The 18,737-nt window shown below is 42.1% G+C and overlaps 1 protein-coding gene across 4 annotated transcripts in view; it reads right to left on the bottom strand.

Annotated features, from left to right (window-relative positions):
- The window catches only part of CERS3 (ceramide synthase 3), a 113,295-nt gene extending 103,593 nt beyond the window's left edge, over nt 1–9,702 (bottom strand). The window contains exons 1-2 of one of the 4 annotated variants that reach the window (XM_027571434.1): nt 9,358–9,400; nt 6,545–6,620 (exon numbers count right to left, since the gene is read on the bottom strand). In XM_027571434.1, coding sequence (XP_027427235.1) covers nt 6,545–6,583 — 39 coding nt within the window. In that variant the 5' untranslated portion in view covers nt 6,584–6,620; nt 9,358–9,400. Of the gene's footprint in view, nt 1–6,544; nt 6,621–9,357; nt 9,405–9,629 lie in introns of those variants that run through there. The other 3 variants (XM_027571436.1, XM_027571435.1, XM_027571437.1) reach the window with 3 other exon arrangements.
- Nucleotides 9,703–18,737: the final 9,035 nt, after the last annotated feature.

The following is an 18,737-nucleotide window of genomic DNA, read 5'->3' as shown; positions in this document are numbered from 1 at the left end:
AGGTTAAGTTGTTTATTAAATCTTAATGGTTCAATGCATTTTTAAAAGTGAACATCACACCTCTGACAATTAAAGGTAGGCAGTTAAGCCTGATATTAGTGGACAAGTTTTGTGGGGAGCAGAGGGGCTACGTTACAAAACCCATGGGTTTTTATACACAAGATCGAGCTTGTTAATTACTAAAGTGAGTAAGGTGGAAAATACCTACTGAGTATATTTCCAAGAATAAAACAGGAGAGAGGGAGAAGAGCAGTGAGGACCTTTGCAAACCCAATCAGGACTCTGGAGGGCCACTTAGGAACTCACAAGAGAAAAACAGCATAAGCAGGACACAGGAAAATGGCCTCGGGGCTGCAGCAGGAAGCTCGGAACTAGAAACTGTGTCCAGAGCTCTGCCAGCCAGGAACAGAGGGTGCATGGATGGGGTATAGACACAGAGGACAGGGAAGTGGGATAACTTCTGATATTCTATATGGCATGTTATGTTGCAAACCTCAAGCTAACATTCTAGAGAAGAAAATCTAAGTTTGATGGAACTGACCTGCTTTTACCTCCAAGGAGAGAATCCCTTCCGAGAAATTAATGAACACACTTTGGGCCATATTGATCTTAACCTAATCAGTCCAATTTGGGGGGGCTTCTATGAACAAAATCTCTGTTTTCTGAAAATGTTTCATCTTATCATTTTCACAGACTTTCTAAATACAAAGGTTTTCTCATAGACGGAAATGTTAAGTCAAAATGCTACCAAACTGTGTATTCTTTAAATAGGTATGTGGAGAAACTCCTATGGAATATAACGAAACAAGCTAATGTTCTTCACAAATGCCAGGAATCTGAAGACTACATCTTCTTGACATAAAAATCTCCCCACATGACTTGCCTGAATCCCCACAATGGATTATAGATTACAGACACACCTCAGAAATATTGCAGGTTTGGTTCTGGACTGCTGCAAAAAAATGAACATCTCAATAAAGCTAGGCAAGGAATTTTTTGGCTTCCCAGTGCATATAAAAGTTATCTTTACACTATACCGTAGTATATTAAATGTGCAATAGCATTAAATCTAAAAAGTGTGTATATACCTTTATTTAAAAATACTGTATTGCTAAAAATATGCTAACCATCATAGGAACTTTCAACCAGTCGTAATCTTTCTGCTGGTGGAGGGTCTTGCCTCGGTGTTGATGGCTGCCGACTTACCAGGGTGGTGGTTGTGAAGGTTGGGGTGGCTGTGGTGATTTCTTAAAATAAGACAGCAGTGAAGTTTGCCACATCGATTGCCTCTTCCTTTCACGAACCATTTCTCTGTAGCATGTGATGCTGCTTGATAGCATTTTACCCACAGTAGAACTTTTGAAATTGGAGTCAGTCCTCTCACACCCTGCGGCTGCTTTATCAACTAAGTTTATGTCACATTCTGAATCCTTGGCTGTCATTTCGACGGTCTTCACAACATGTTCACCAGGAGTAGATCCCATCTCAAGAAACCACTTCCTTTGCTCGTCCCTAAGAAGCAGCTCTTCGTTCATTTACGTTTGGTCATGAGATGGCAGCAGGTCGGTCCCATCTTCAGGCCCCACTTCTCATTCTAGTTCTGCTGTTTCCACCACGTCTCTAGTTACGTACTCCACTGAGGTCCTGAACTCCTCGAAGTCATCCATGAGGGTTGGAATCAACTTGTTCCAAACTCCTGTTCTTGATACTTTGACCTCCTCCTGTGAGTCACAAATGTCCTTAGTGCCATATACAATGATGAATCCTTTCTGGAAGGTTTTCAGTTTACTTTGCCTGGATCCAGCAGAGGAATCACTACCTGTGGCAGCTAGAGCCTTATGAAATGTGTTTCTTAAGTAATAAGACTTGAAAGTTGAAATCACTCCTTGATCCATGGGCTGCAGAACGGAGGTTGTGTCAGCAGGCATGGAAACATTAATCTCACTGTCTGTCTCCATACGAGCTCTTGGGTGACCAGGTGCAGTGTCAACAAGCAGTAACATTTTGAAAGGAATCTTTTCTTCAGAGCAGTCTCAATAGCAGACTTAAAATAGTCTGTAAACCATCTTGTAAACAGATGTGTTGTCATCCGGGCTTTGTTGTTTGCTTTATAGAGCATAGGCAGAGTAGAGTTAGCATCATTCTTGAGGGCCCTAGGATTTTCGAAATAGAAGTACTCTCCCCCATTCACCTCAAGTTAAAGTCATCAGCTGCACTAGCCCCTAACAAGAGTTGGCCTGTCTTTTGAAGCTTTGAAAGCAGGCATTGACTTTTCCTCTCTACTTTGAAAATCCTAGATGGCATCTTCTTCCAATCGTGGGCTGGATCATCTACATTGACAATCTATTGTTGAGGGGTAGCCACCTTCATGAATTATCTGAGCTAGATCTTCTGGATAACTGGCTGCAGCTTCTCCATCAACACCTGCTGCCTCACCTTGCACTTTAATGTTATGGAGACAGCTTCTTTCCTAAAACCCCATGAACCAACCTCTGCTGGCTTCAAACTTTCTGTCTGCAGCTTCCTTACCTCCCTAAGCCTTTGCAGAATAGAAGGGAGTTAGGGCCTGGCTCTGGATTAGGTGTGGCTTAAAGGAACGTTGTGGCTGGTTTGATTTTCTATCCAGACCACTAAGACTTACTCCGTATCAGTAATAAGGCTGTTTCACTTTCTTAACATTCGTGTGTTCATTGGAGTGGCACTTTTAATTTCCTTCAAGAACTTTTCCTTGCTTTCACAGCTTGACTAACTGGCACCAGAGGCCTAGCTTTCAGCCCATCTTGACTTTCACCATGCCTTCCTCACTAAGCTTAATCATTTTTAGCTTTAGATTTAAAGTCAGAGACACATGGCTCTTCCTTTCACTTGAACACTTAGAGGCCATTGTAGGTTACTGATTGGCCTAATTTCAATATCACTGTGTCCCAGGGAACAGGTAAACACAAGAAGAGGGAGAGCCCATTGGGGGAGCACTCAGAACATGCACATTTATTGGTCAAGTTCACTGTCTTATGATTACAATAGTAACATCAAAGATCACTGATCACAGATTACCGGAACAGATATAATTAGAATGAAAAAGTCTGAAAGGGGCGCCTGGGTGGCTCAGTCGGTTAAGCATCTGCCTTCCACTCAGGTCATGAACCAAGGGTCCTGGGATCGAGTTCCACATCCGGCTCCCTGCTCAGCGGGGAGCCTGCTTCTCCCCGTCTGCAGCTCCCCCTGCTTGTGCTCTCTCTCTCACCCTCTCTCTGTCTCTCTGACAAATCAATAAAATCTTTTAAAAAAAAGTCTGAAATATTGCGAGAATTGCCAAAATGTGAGAGAGACACAAAGCGAGCAAATGTCATTGGGAAAATGGTACCGATAGACTTGCTTGACAACCCAGCACAAGGTTGCCACAAACTTTCAATTTGTAAAAAAAATGCATGTCTACGAAACACAGTAAAGTCAAGTGCAGTAATACAGGTATGCCCGCATGGGACCTGAATGGAGTTTCCCTTTCCCCTACCCACCAGGTTCCACACTCTCCCTGGCCCAGTGTTACAAGATTCCCTGGCAGATAATTTGAAAAAAAGTAAGAAAAGGGAAGAGCAGATCGCCAGAACTAATGGTTCTCATACATTGGTACTTGAGTGCCGTTCATCACCCTCTGACACATGCGACTTCTTACTTATTGACTTGTTTATGACCTCTCTCCTGAATTAGAATGTTAGCACCCTGGGGGCTGGAGTTTTTGTCTGCCTTGTTCACTGCTGAATCCTCAGAGTCAGAACAATTCTTGGCACAGAGTCCACGCTCGGTGCAGAATAGGGTACCTTTAGGATTGTGTCTCTTCCCATCTAACACAACAGATAGTTACTTTTTTCAAAGGCAAATTCGTTGGGCTTTCTCAAAACTTCCAAGTGGGTACTGGGTGTCATGAAGATGGCCAGTTCTACTCTGAGTTTGTTGGGAGAGGGGGGAGAGTTTTCCCTCCAAGACTTAGGTCTGTCACATACCAAGTACTTGGAACAAAGCGTTTTAAGAATCCATCTGGCACATCCTCTGGGAAGGTTATGGAGCTCTTTACCAGCCAGATCACGCATTGTCCTGTAAGCTGTCTCTCCACAGCCTCTTTGCCTGCAGCCCTCACTGAGGGATGGCCAGAAGGTCTGTGCATAGGGCCCCTGGCCACGGGTGTGGCTGAAGGTGATAGGGCAGGCCACATCTCTACTTGCCTCCTCCAGAAAGTTTTTGCTGCTAAAGCTTTGTCCCACTTTGTGCTAACTAGTGACTTTTGCTTATTAGCTGTGTGACTCCAGGCAATTGTGCTAACTAGTGACTTATGCTTATTAGCTGTGTGACTCCAGGCAAGTCACCTAATGTCTCAGTCCTTCGGGCTTCTCACATGCAAAATGAGGAAAATAACAGCAATACCTCAGAGTTGTAGAAGTGTTAAATGAGTTAATATACATAAAAGCACTTAGGAGAGTACGTGGCATATGGGAAGCCCTCTGTGAACATTAGCTATGATGATAATTATAATTACTATTATTAATTTATATCATCTATGAGCTTTATTCCTATGTTGCTTTGTAAGAGACCTTATTTCATGCATATAGACTTAGTTTCTCCAATTAAATCTTGAGTAAAAGTCTCTAAGTAGCACCCTGACCACTCTCTGAACATATTATTCATTCATTCATTCATCAAGTATTTCTTGGGTTCATACTATGTGCCAGGCACATCATATCTTTTGGAGGAGCTGAGGATCTCAAGAATAAAAATATAGCATGATTGCCCAAACCGATACAGACACACACTCATACAGACCTACTGTACAGCGGACAGAGGGAAATCTACATATGTGTATGTGGTGTGGGTATATTGATATGCTCTGCATAGGTACAAACTGGGACCACAGAAGAGATGGACTCTCAGACATTTACTATTTCATATCCCACATGCAGGCAAGCATTGCCGTGGATTTTAAGAGGAGCTAAGACTGCACAACATGGCATCAGGAAGCAGACAGAAGTGGGCAGAAAAGTTTTCATCCCCAGAACAACTAATCCCATGAGTGACCTCAGTCTGTGAATGCAGAACGTAGTAGCTTTAACATCCGTGCTCCCTTTATCTAGCATTGTGTTGGGCATCAGTGTAAATATTCCATGTGCTTTGAATAGACTTGAATGAGCTGCATCAGCACTTACACTGGTAGGTAGGAAGCAGTGGGAGTTAAGAGGGAGATGGATGTCTTGGTAAATGCCTGGGCTGTCAATACCGTGTTATATGTGACAGATAATGAAAACAAAATGCCCCTTACCCATTCAGTCATCATTCATTCAATAAACGTACTATACGAGATGCATGACACACAAAGGTGGAGACAATGTCCCTGACCTCAAGGAGATCACCATCTATCTTTGCCCTCTTACTCCGTTCTCCCTCCTATCCCATACCTTACATACCACCTGCCAACAAGGAATCAGGAGAAGATCTGTTTGGCTAACCTGAGACACCCAAGAATGGGTACCTCTCTTCAGCTTGTGAATTCTTGGGTATGATTTTTTTTTTAAAAGCCAAACTGAGTTTCATGAAGTCAGCCAGCGAAGACTCATTCCCAAGAACAAGACACTCCCTCATCTGCCTGCTTCATAAAAGACCGATTATTCCATGGGGCACTGGAAATACAGCCCAGGCTTGAGGGTAAGAGTGTTGACCACCTGCGGGATCATGGCTATTGGACTGGCTCGGTCACTCTTTGGTCATTTCCAGACTCCCTCTGGTGGAGTTCTAAACCAAATGTATTTCCCCTCATCAGTTGCTTTTGTACCACCAAAGCACCCACAGTAACCAGAGAACTGGATGGTATTGAGATCCTTATCCCGGGGGGGGGGGGGGGGGGCTGTTTCCCTTTTCCTTTCTGGTCCCTGAGGTAGAGCTGTTCTCCTGCACATTGCTTCCAAGTAATCTTAAAACATAGCCTTTATCAAATTATGTCCTTGCTCCAGAATTTATGGCTTCCTTATGCTAACCTAACCGTCTAGGACTGCCTATTTCCTAAACTCCCCTCCAAAATGTGATTCCCCACCTAGCCTATCCCACTTTTTCTCTTCACTGTACCCCAATACAGTGAGCCTCTGGGCTGAGCCCGTGGCTATGTTCACTCGGACCTTTGCTCATGCCCCATCTGTGATCCCTCCTCATCCAAGACCCAATCATTTCCTCTGGGAAATTCTGCCTCTCAAATCAACTTTAATCACCCTTTCTCTTCCTCAAGCCTTTACACTTATCCAACACACACCATTACCCCATTTTACGTGCAGCCCCAGTTTTTACCCGTATAGCACAAAATACTTCCATAAGACAACTCGATCAGTGTGTGTGTGTGTGTGTGTGAATCCATATATACACAAGCAGGTATATGCCTTGTCTCCACTAGGCTGTAAATACCCTATGAGCCCAGATAGCCCAGAAACACTACCAGAGGAGACCCTCAATAAGTCTTAGTTAAGGCTCTGGTAACACTCCTTCCCCCTTTGTTTTAAGCTGTATGTACCTTCTGCTGCTGCTTTTCCTCCTTCCATGGTATTTCCATTCCTTCAACAATTACTTATCGAGCACCTCCTATGTGCCTAAAAATAGGGAAATCTCAGTGAACAAGGCAGTGATGGTCCCTGCTTTCTAGCTACTTAGAGTCTTGAGCCTTGGCTAAGGCTGGAAAGGGAAGCAGGTTCCCTGAATATCAGCAGCCTTTTGTTCTCCCTCTGTGGGAGACCATCCACAGGTCCACTACATAGCGAGGGCTAGGGTCTAACACTTCCGAGGACACTAAAGGGATTATGAGCAAAATACCACACACCACGTTGATTATGTCTTTCACTGCCTTCTCCTGAGATCTTGCATCAGGAAAGATCACCACCCCCCCTTTTATTAACCTCTTTTACATTAGGCTGGTTTTGAATTTGACCTTCAGATGTCACATAACTTGTTTCACTATTGGGTGCTGTCTGAAGGTGTTCAATAAGATAGGATGATTTCTGTTCCTTCACACAACAGATGTCTCATAACACAGCTACATCTGCCAAATATTAGTTTCTCTTTAAATAAACCAGGTATAAAAATTAAGTTTTACTAAAAACTGATGTCACCAAATGTTTACATGAATAATTGATAATGTTCATTCATTCACACGTTTATGGAGCTCCTATCAGAGCAGTTTTGACACCAGTAAGTATGGTTACAATAAAAATAGTTTGCTTGATCATATTAAACTGTCTGCAAGGCCCATTTGCAAAATAGAATACCAGCCATGTATAATTAAATCTCTGGCCTAAACTTTAGAGGGTATATTGTCTGCAGGGAAATTAGCCACAATAACTCTGGTCCAAACTTTTTGTTATTTACATTCTTAAAATCAAAATCAACCAACCAACCATTCAACAAACAAATGCAAATACAAAATATGAAAATAATTATTCTAATAAGCACTAAGGGCTTCAGATGTTAGTTAAATTTTTTTAAAAATCTTTTTTCAAAGCTGAAAAGAAGACCATCTGATTGTCAGTAGCAATCAATACCCCTTTGGCCTCAAATATGCTCTTTATCAAGGTAACATAGCAATCAGAACAGATCAGAAAACTCTTGGACTATTAAACTTCATTACTGGGTTTCAGCAGGAACAATGTAAAGCAAAGATCCTCATATGGTCACACGTGTAATAGAAGTACGTATAGATCATGCATAATTTCATAGTAACAACGATGGCTTGTGGCTCCCATAACTGGTGACCACCAGAGGGGCTGATCCCATATATTGAAGCAATTCTGCCATTCCATTCCTTACATATCAGCAATGATGCATACTGATGATCAGATACCCAGATATATGCCATGCTAATACCACGTAAATATAAAACAAGGAGCTAATTAGGACAGAAATACCATTTGACTCTTCTACAGTTCCAATCATTGTTATTAAGATAGATTACTATTCTTGTAAGGGTACTTTCTGTATATGTCATATTTATCCTGGTCTAAACCAGTAGCTCATTTTTTTAAATGTAATCCACAATACATACCTTTTACATCATGACCTAATACAAATATACCTACAAATATATATAACTCAAACCAAAGTTTCACAAAACAATACTTATCCATACTATTTGTGATGTACTCTATTGTCTATTCTAGTCTAATCTTGACTCTAAAAACTGTCGGTCTGGATCTACTACATTGGTTTATTACTGATCCATTAATGGATGATGGAGCACAATTTACAGGGTTCAAAACTACCTAATTGGATTGCTTTACCCTTTCTATAATTCAACATGCTACTCAGATTTTTCTTTCTCATTCCAGTTAATTTAAAGACATTTTCTGATGAACTAAATGAAAAATTGAGGTGAGCGTCAAATTTTAGAGGGCAATTTCAGTCTTCAAACTATGACTACATGGAAGAGGGTCCAACTACTGAGTCTAAGCCCATGCTGGGGCCCTTGATAAATTTTCTTGAATTTTAGAGTAAGTAAAGGCATATTTTCAGTGTTGTTTTTTTTTTTTTTTTTCAAGTAGGGATAATAACTTTTACCTGACAAAAACAAAGCCTACTCAAAGAGGCCTCATGGCTGGAGTTACAAAGGCCATAGGAGCTTGCCCATTTCTGGACAGTCTCTAGGGCTCCCTGCTGAGCCCCCTGCCACAGAGAACAGCAGTAATCTGGGCTAGATCTCTGTTCACTTGGGCGGGGTTAATATCCAGAAAAGATGGAGCCAACCCAGTGATTCACAAAAACCCACGCAGGCAAAGGCAAAGATGGGAAACAGCTTGGTACTCTAGCCTTGGGACGCGCCTGACTTGGCAAGGCCCACTACCCGTGAGCTGCAGCCAAGGGAAGGCAGCTCAGTCAAGGACACGGCTTCGGTCTGTGCGGGGGCAGGGGCAGGACCTCAGCCTGAGTGGGGATAGAGCCAGGGCCTCAGCCTGCGTGGGGACAGGGACACACTTCAGTCTGCGTGGGGATATGGACCTGGGACGAGGCCTGGGCGGAGACAGGGATGGAGGGAACGGCCTCGGCTTTCGTGGGGACAGGGACAGGGCCTCGGCCTACGTCGGGACAGGGACGCAGGACACGGCCTCGGCCTGCGTGGGGACACGGCCTTGGCTGTGCAGGGACAGGGACACGGGCTCAGTCTGCGTAGGGACATGAACCTGGGACAAGGCCTAGGCGGAGCCAGGGTACGGCCTCGGCCTGCGTGGGGAAAGGGGCCCGGCTCAGCCTGTGCAGCACCGGCTCTGGCACCCGCGAGGTCTGCCCGCCCCGCATACACCCGGACCGGCAGGGTCTGGGAGCCTCATCCTTCCCCCGCACCTTTCTCCTCTGTTCAGAGGCCGAGACTTGAGCGCGCCCAGCCTGGGCCAGGGGTCAGCACAGCGGTGCATCCTGGGAGGAGGACTCCTCCAGGCCTGGGGGCGTGGTGGGGGGGCGGGAGTGGGAGCCGGGGTGGGGGTGGGGAGCCCCAGCAGGCAACCCGAATACTGCACGGGAATGACAACAGCATCCTGTGTGGGTGCCCCGTTCATGGCAGGTACTGTACCTGGCCTGCACTTGGCTTAATGGGCACCTGACCTTGTAACACAGACCTGTAACACGGGCTGAGTAACTTGCCGGAGCTGTCCTGCTAGTGCATAGCACAACTGGGATTCCAATCTGGGTTTTTTTTTGTAATTCCAAACACGATGCGCTTGTTACTGCACTACACAACCTCTCCAGAGGGTAAATAACATTGTAACTGGTCTGTAGACTGTTCACAACTTCCGGGTCCAGGGAGAGGCAGCTGGAAGGAGTTCTAGAATAATTCTTCAAGCCCGGGTAGGCAGCGATCTCCTATAAGGTTGAATGAACAGCCAGAGATCAACACATAGAATACAGGTAAAAAGGAGCAATGAAAAATCTCCAGGAAAAGAGGAAGAGCATTATTTTTTTGAATATTTGATTAAAATATAAATCTATGAAAGTGATTTATAGAGGAGATAGTATAGTGTGGTAGTTGGGAAAACAGGCTTTGGAAACAGACAGCCCTGGGTTCAAATTCTGACTCTTCAATTTACTGACTTTGGGTTATGTCGCCTCGGGCTTTTTAATGTTTTTTATAGCCTTTTAAAAAGCTAATTTCCTCATGAGTAAAATAAGGATAATAATTCCTCCTTGCAGGGTGTCCTAAGGATTATATGATATAAAGTCTATAAAATGTTTAGTATAAGATCTGGTAAAAATAAGTCCTGAGAAAATGATAGTTATTTTTGCTATGTAAGTGCACAAAAAGTTTGAGGTGATGTATGTTCCTAATAATTAAACAACTTAATTATTAAGTTTTATTAAGTCTTAAGTCTTAATACATTTTCCACGAAATAAAAGTGAAAAGGCATCAAGGAGAGCCCAGGATGAGATAAAATGGCAATCAAGGATTTGAGATATGGGCAGAGATGGATGAAAGAGTTCAAGGAAGTGGAAGAATAATCACAGATTTAATACCTGCTTTGGAGATGATGATGAGTTGAACTGACATTGGAGAAAATCAAATCAGGTATAAAGAAGTGAAGAGTTCAGTCATTCTCCCAGAGTACACAGAAGAACAAACATCAAGGTGCTGAGAGGAAGGTAAGCATGGGGATAAAAGCAGAAACTCCATCTACAGAAAGGGGAACCCTCCTACACTGTTGGTGGGAATGTAAGCTGGTGCAACCACTCTGGAAAACAGTATGGAGGTTCCTCAAACAGTTGAAAATAGAGCTACCATACGATCCAGCAATTGCACTACTGGGTATTTACCCCAAAGATACAAATGTGGGGATCCAAAGGGGTACGTGCACCCCAGTGTTTATAGCAGCAATGTCCACAATAGTCAAACTGTGGAAAGAGCCAAGATGTCCATCGACAGATGAATGGATAAAGAAGATGTGGTATATATACACAATGGAATATTCTGCAGCCATCAAAAGGAATGAGATCTTGCCATTTGCAAGGACGTGGATGGAACTGGAGGGTGTTATGCTGAGTGAAATAAGTCAATCAGAGAAAGACATGTATCATATGACTTCACTGATATGAGGAATTCTTAATCTCAGGAAACAAACTGGGGGTTGCTGGGGTGGGAGGGATGGGGTGGCTGGGTGATAGACATTGGGGAGGGTACGTGCTATGGTGAGCACTGTGAATTGTACAAGACTGATGAATCACGGATCTGTACTTCTGAAACAAATAATGCAATATATGTTAAGAAAAAAAAGAAGAAGAAGATAGCAGGAGGGGAAGAATGAAGGGGAGTAAGTCAGAGGGGGGAGATGAACCATTAGAGACGATGGACTCTGAAAAACAAACTGAGGGTTCTAGAGGGGAGGGGGGTGGGGGATGGGTTAGCCTGGTGATGGGTATTAAAGAAGGCACATTCTGCGTGGAGCACTGGGTGTTATGCACAAACAATGAATCATGGAACACTACATCAAGAACTAATGATGTAATATATGGTGATTAACATAACAATAAAAAATTATTAAAAAACAAAGAAACTCCATCTACAAATGATGACTTAAAGAACATCTGGGATGGTATAGAAGACTCATGCTCTAGGTAAGAGTACTCAAAAGAGAACCAGATCTAGATAGAATCTCAGGGCATTTTTGCATTTCAAGGACAAGGAATTATTTGGGATGCAGCATTTGAAAAATCACAGCTAACTTAAAAATAATCAGTTGAGGAGGGTCTCACCTTTATCCTCCAGAACGACCAAGAATAGAAAACAATGGATCACTAATTTCTACCCATGAAACTAATAATACAGTATATGTTAAGTAAATTGAATTGAAATAAAAAATTAAAAAAAAACTCTGAAACTAAAAAATAAAAAAGAACAACAAAAGAACACAATAGAGCAAAATGGCAACAGTTTAAGAAAAGTTGCACCACAAAAACTGTTCTCAGACAAATTGCTATTTAGGTCAACAAAAGGAATGGCAACCAAAAGACACATTCTGATATACAAGGTCTCAGAAAATATACCCATCTTCATAGGAAGGTTGCTGAGAGGTATACCCCAGTCATCCTTCCTGGAAACTGTACCAGAGAGGAATCAAAATTAAGATTAGCTCATTGGACACACTGTGAATCAAGAGGAAAGAAGAGTTTAGACTAAGTGATCAATATAATAATAGTGATAAATATAATAATGATAATAAAATGGAATGGAAAAAGCAAAAGTAAAATTTGGAGAAGATACATAATGTTAATTTATTGGGAATAGTGATGTGGCTTGTGAATTCAGATGACATTAGCAATGGCCGGAGAGCTGGAGGGGGTGGGTAGATGAAAGTGAATGAAATGTCGCACAGAATGGAGTTTATACTTATGGCTTCAGTCTTGGCTTTGATGACTAGAAAAAGGAATTTTCTGGAAAGATATGGAAAGAAAAAGAATTATCTAGAAAGATAATGATTTGTATAGTTTTAAAGACAGTAGGTGTGTTTTCTAAATAACTACAAGACATAAATACAAATTACAACCCATATGCAACCCAAGAGAAAACAAAAGGAAATGTCAAGAAAGAATAAACTAAAATGGCAAATATGTAATTTATGCCAAGAAAAATCATCGGAAAAGTGAAAACTATCTATGTTATAGTTCCATAAAAAGGAATAACTTTATTAAAAAGGAAAAACTTGTCAAAGATATTTATATTATAAAATCTATTTATTTATTATCTGCTGCTTATACAGTTGACCCCTGAACAACATGAGGGTTAGAGGTACTGACCCCTGTGTAAGTTGAAAATCTGCATATAACTTTTGACTCCCCCAAAACTTAACTACCAGGAGCCTACTGTTGGCCAGAAGCCATACTGATACCATAAACAGCTAACACATATTTTGTATGGTCTATGTATTCTCTGTATTTTTACAATAAAGTAGGCTAGAGAAAGGAAAAGGTTAAGAAAATTGTATGGCTGAGAAAATACATTCACAGTATTATACTGTATTTATGAAAAAAAAAATCCAAATATAAGTAGAGCTGTGCAGTTTAAACCTGTATTGGTCAACGGTCAACTGTTCATGATCAGACCAAAGAAATCATTCCAAAGGGTTTACTTTAGAAGTCACATAACAGAGGTGGGAACCTCAGACCCTGGTCTTGAAGGGCCCCGATGCACTTTAGACACTACAGTGATTTTTCTCACCGGCTTGGTTCACGGCTCAAGTAGCAGAGTCAGGGTAGACAACATAGACTGCATGAGAGTTCGAACATCATCTGTCCCACATACCACCATCCCAGATGGCATCCCACTGTGCTTGTGAGTCCAGTGGATTTGGAGTCCTCCCACAGTGGATTTGTCACCACTGACCTATAACAATTGCAATGACACATCCTCCCTGGAGACGGGCATTTGCCATCCCCCACAAGACTATTCAAGAACAAAATAAAGTGCTATTAATTTACTTTTTGCAATGCTATTAAAAGAAATGCTGCTGATGGAATCGTGAAGGCTTCTTTCTCCATGCAAATCTAGGAAGTGCAGAGTACTGCTAAAGATCCATTCCCAAATCTCCATCTGAAGGTGTGCTGGCATTCTTTTTTTGCCCATATGGACCTTGGAGAGAGTTGGGCTATTTGTGATTACTCTCAAGTGTGACTTTGATTCTACCATTAGTTTGTAATAAAACTCACCCATATGGTAGAAGAGCTGTTGGGAATTAATTTTATTTTCCAGTTACCACTTCCCTTCCCTTCCATGTAATCATCAGATCATTCCTTATACATATCAAAAGTGACAATTAGAAGAGCAAATGCTATGTTCATGCAAAAGATGCCACATGACGTCAAAAATGATTTACTTACCAACAATCTAGTAAGTAAGGGAAATATCTTTACTGCACAAAAAAAGAGCAAAATCAGAAAGAATTTTTAGAAGACAATTTACAAGAAAACTGACAGTCAAAATTCCAATTCTATTTTACATGAGAAAGCTATACTACTTTTTTGTTTTCAGAAATGAACAAACAAGAACACCCAGCAATTGAGCGATACAAAATATCCTTTTCTCTTCTTAGCAAATAAAAATAGTTTAGCTTTCGGGAAACCTGCCAGTCCTTATCACAACTTATTAAATACTTAAAAAAAACCAAAAGGCATAAGCAATTCTAAACGTGCTGCCGGTGTGTTCATTTTATGGGACTAAAGTGTGAAATGTGCCTGACAGAAGTCCTAAAGAACTTAAAAAACACAAGTGCTGTCAGGATACCACAGACAATCCCAAGCACCAGTCCTAGAAGACATCTTTATTGTAAATGCGTGTTTGAAACTCTATGGCTTTCAGTGACTAGGTAGACTCTTGTCTCAAACCAGACTAAAAATACCTGAACCTTTCTCACTGGGAAAGAAATCATACTCTGATCACATGCCATTTCTCAGTTCTTCTAAATATCAAAGAACTGTATTTGCTTTGAAAACAAATTTTCCAAAAAGGAAAAATGCAAGCGATAACTGGCTATCCACAAACATGTATTTTACTCAGGGCAAAGTAATTGTACTACAGTTGGGTCAAATGACTTGGTATAGCTCAATGTCAATGGGAAATTGAGAAAGGGATCACTGTTTTTCCCAGATCTTAAAAAATAACCTAGTGAGTTTTGTAATTAGGAGCAGATCCATGGTTTGTAAAGGCTTTGTAAACTTTACTGAGGCTTGTAAAGTAAAGGCTTTTGATTTGTGTTGTTCATCTCCATCATCCTTAGAATAATCAGAACAACTTAGAATTGGTTTGCTAGTCTGGGCTATGACAATATAGTCAGAAAAGTCATTTTATCAACCACTGTTTTAAAATAGGCATTTTAATAGAGCAAGACAACTTTATATAATTGTCATAAACGACAAGACCAATTAAAGTTCAGTATTTAGGTCAAATTTCCCAACACCTGGGCCATCCAAGTCTACTGAATGCAGCCTGAGAAGAGGTGGAAGGAGTAACAGCAGGTCAGACCAGAGCCTGAGGTGCTTGGCGACTAGAACAACAGTACCTTTGGGGATGGTGTTCACATCGTTGTTGACTTGGGATGGTGTGCTTTTCAGCCTTTCTATCATTTCAAAGATGCCACCGAAAAATCCCACGATTCAGATGGTACAGAGAACACAAATATGTTGACAGCCACTGTCCTTATGGTTTCTCCTCTCTCCTCTCCTGTGCAGAATTGCTCTCAGACTTCACCAACAGCAACCTAAGGGTCAAAGCACCCAGTGCTTCTTCTCAGATACTCAACTCCATATGGATTTTCCTTCTCAAAGCCCTGCCTAAACCCTCAGAGTTTCCTCGGAGTATTTCTTGCTCTTCTGCCCTTGTTCTTTCCCTTTCCTTCCTCTTCTATGTAGGCCTTTTCTCCCTCCTCTCTCTAGTCTCAGGGTGATCATGCCTTGCCCTGTGATTCTCATCAGACCTCTCTGCATCTGCCTCCTGTGTTTGCTTGAGCACCATCCTCCTTTCAACACAGGACTTCTGTCTGTCTGCTGGACATCAGCATGTGCTGATGAGAGCCTGAAGTCACTCAGGGGAAAACTGAACTCATTTCCTTCCTCACAAGACTTTCTACTTCCTTATTTCTGTGAACAGCAGGAGCTTCAGCCACATGAGTAAAAGAAATGGCTCCTGTATCAGGTTGATCCTCACTCCCCTTTTAAAAATTTAGATTTTTTTTGTTTGTTTTCAGTTATATATGCATACATTGTTTTAAGATGCAAAGTCTTTTAGTTCTGGAAAATTTTCTTGAATTTCTTTAGTACTGTTTACTTTCCACGTCCTCTTTTTTTTGCTCTTTCTGGAAGTTCCATTATTCAGTTATTGAAACTTGTGGATGGGTCCTCGAATTTTCTTATAATTTTGCTCTCCCGTCTTCCAGTTTCTTTGTCGTGTTGCTGTACTTTCTTGATTTCCTCAACTTGAGTACATTTGTTATTTTCCATTTCTGCTATCATATTATTTTTATACAAAGTTTATTTTTAATGTATTATCTTTTACAACCACTTATCTCTGAAGATAATCATAGATTAACTTCCTCCCCACTTTATCTGTCTAGTTTGTTTTGGCTTCTCTTCCATGTTTAGAGACTTTCCCCAAATGCTTGATGATCCTTGGCTGTTCACTCATACTTAAGAGTTGGGCATTTCAATGCCCATCAGGAAGTCTATGCACATGGGTGCAGTTTGTGACCATGGGCTTCAGAGCAGGGTGACTTGGTGGAGAAATTTCCCTGGGGAACCCTCCAGTGTATCTTCAGATCTTTTCTTTGGGTTGGTCAGATTCCTCAGAAAAGTGACATCTGGTCTCTGGGTCGGGGGGGGGGGGGGAAGGCTGGGGACAGCAGTGGTTCTCAGCATTCAGTTGTCTAATTCATCCCGTTTTCAGTGTGCCCTGCCTATCCTCAGATGTGCCTGGGGTTCCCCAGTCCCAAGACCCTGTTTTACGTTCTCTGGAAAGTAAGCTTCTCATGTACCTGAATCAGAGAGTGCACAATGGTTTAACTACATGAAATCAGGCAGAGGATCTAGAAATAATTCTCGAATAGGCTTTCAATCAACCTTTCCTTGGTTCACAGTGTAGTACTTGGATACTCCTCAGTCTTCAGGGGGATCTACCTGGTAACCAGGATGCTTCTCATTTTTCTCCATTGCAGCTAAGGATTTGGTTTTCTTAGGTCTGCTAAGTCAGTCCTTGTGTCTCATTGCTCCTGATTTTGGCTCCTTTACTCTTGTCGTAGTGGGTCTCTGCAGGGAGAGCTGGATGCAGGTACTCAGCCAGGACTTGCTGCCCCTGTTCCATTTCCACTGCCCTTAACTCCAGTGGGGTTTCTGCAGGACTCTTTCTAATCTTGCTACTTGTCCACCTAGCCACTATATTGCTACCGAAGTCACTTTTTCCCAAACAGAAAACCCGTCTTTTACTCAAAAACCTCATTGCCTCTCCATTGCCTATAAAACACTCCAAACTCCTTATCAAAGGTCCTGGATGATCTGACTCCCCCCCCCCCCCCGCCCCAATATCCCTTTCTGGCACAACTTATCATGAAGAAGAGGATGAGAGGATGTTGGAACCCGACTCCCTGGATCCATTCTCTTGGCTCTGCCACTTTATCAGCTGGGTGATCTCGGCCTAGTTACTTAATCTCATCTGCAAAACAGGGATTATAATAGTACCTGCCCTCCAACATTATGGTGAGGATTATTAGAGCACTTACCACAGCGGCTGGCACACAGGAAGTACCATGGGAACGTTAAAGGTAAGCCTCTGCACGCCTGTCTCCTCCAAGAGATTATCAAGTCCTCGGAGAGGGCTCTATTCCCATTGAGTCAACATTTGTGGGATGCTTATAATGGGACAGACATGATGCTCTCCACTAGGGACTATGTAAAAAGAGCTTGGCCCATGAAGACTGACTAATGATTAAAATAGAAGGTGACAAATGCTACAATACAGGAAAGAACACAGTGAAGAGAATAGAAAGCAGGTAAGACCCAATGATTCAGAACAGTGGGGGAAGGCTTCACAGAGCCAGCATTTAAGATAGGGCTTGAAGAAGGAATCTGTAAGACAAAAGGTTGTGCTGTTAAGACAGTGGGGGGGGGGGGGGGGGGGGAGAATGACAGGTGAGGCTGGAGAAGCAGGTTGGGGCCAATTGCACAAGGGCCCTGCATAACCTGTTTTGAGTCTGTATTTTGTTTCAACCAGTTTGTCAATTTCACCATCCTCCCAGGCTGGCAGTCCCAAAGACAATTTGGGGGTGTTACAAGTATTTTGTTACTAATAATAGCTGCAAGGCAGCTATCTGGCAATTATTTAAAAAATAAATTCAAACCCATCCCCCCAAAATGTTCAAGAAGTCAGACATAAAAGAACACATACCCTATGATTCCATTTATATAAAGACAAAACTGGGCAAAATTTAGTCTATGTTTTCCCAATTCGGGATAGTTGCCTTTCCAAGTGGATAGTGACCAGAAGGGGATCTAGGCAGAATTTTTGGGCTGCCAGTAGTTTCTTGATGAGGTTACTAGTTCCACAGGTATGTTGTTTATGAATATCCATCAAGCCGTATACTTATATGTGTTCTTTGCTTTATCTATTTTTAGTTAAAACAATAAATTAGATTCATACTTAGTGCTCACTCAGACACACGTGTGTGTTCACTTCAAGAAGAGGTGAAGCTACAGACTGGGAAATCGTCGTGCAAGTATCATTAGTTTGGTGTTCCTTTACAGACTAACTCAAAAGAGTTCTTGGAGGGCGCCTGGGTGGCTCAGTTGGTTAAGCGACTGCCTTCGGCTCAGGTCATGATCCTGGAGTCCCGGGATCGAGTCCCGCATCGGGCTCCGTGCTCAGCAGGGAGTCTGCTTCTCCCTCTGACCCTCTTCCCTTTCGTGCTCTCTATCTCTCATTCTCTCTCTCAAATAAATAAATAAAATCTTTAAAAAAAAAAAAAGAGTTCTTGGATATTCTGAATGGCCGAGGATAGCCAATGTCAGTCACTTTCACCACTACTAGGGCTTCCTGAGAGCGTGTGACTAATTGACTTATACCCAAGGGTCGGAGACTGAAATACCAGCACTCAGTGTACACAGAAGATGGCCCTTCCCCTCATTTTAGATATAACAAGGGGCTGATGGTTCCTTAACCTTATAGAGAAACACAGCTCAAAACTGCATCTGTACAAGCA

Source organism: Zalophus californianus, chromosome 6 (assembly GCF_009762305.2).
Source record: "Zalophus californianus isolate mZalCal1 chromosome 6, mZalCal1.pri.v2, whole genome shotgun sequence".
NCBI classification, from domain to species: domain Eukaryota; kingdom Metazoa; phylum Chordata; class Mammalia; order Carnivora; family Otariidae; genus Zalophus; species Zalophus californianus.
This window is presented reverse-complemented; position numbering and strand designations above follow the sequence as displayed.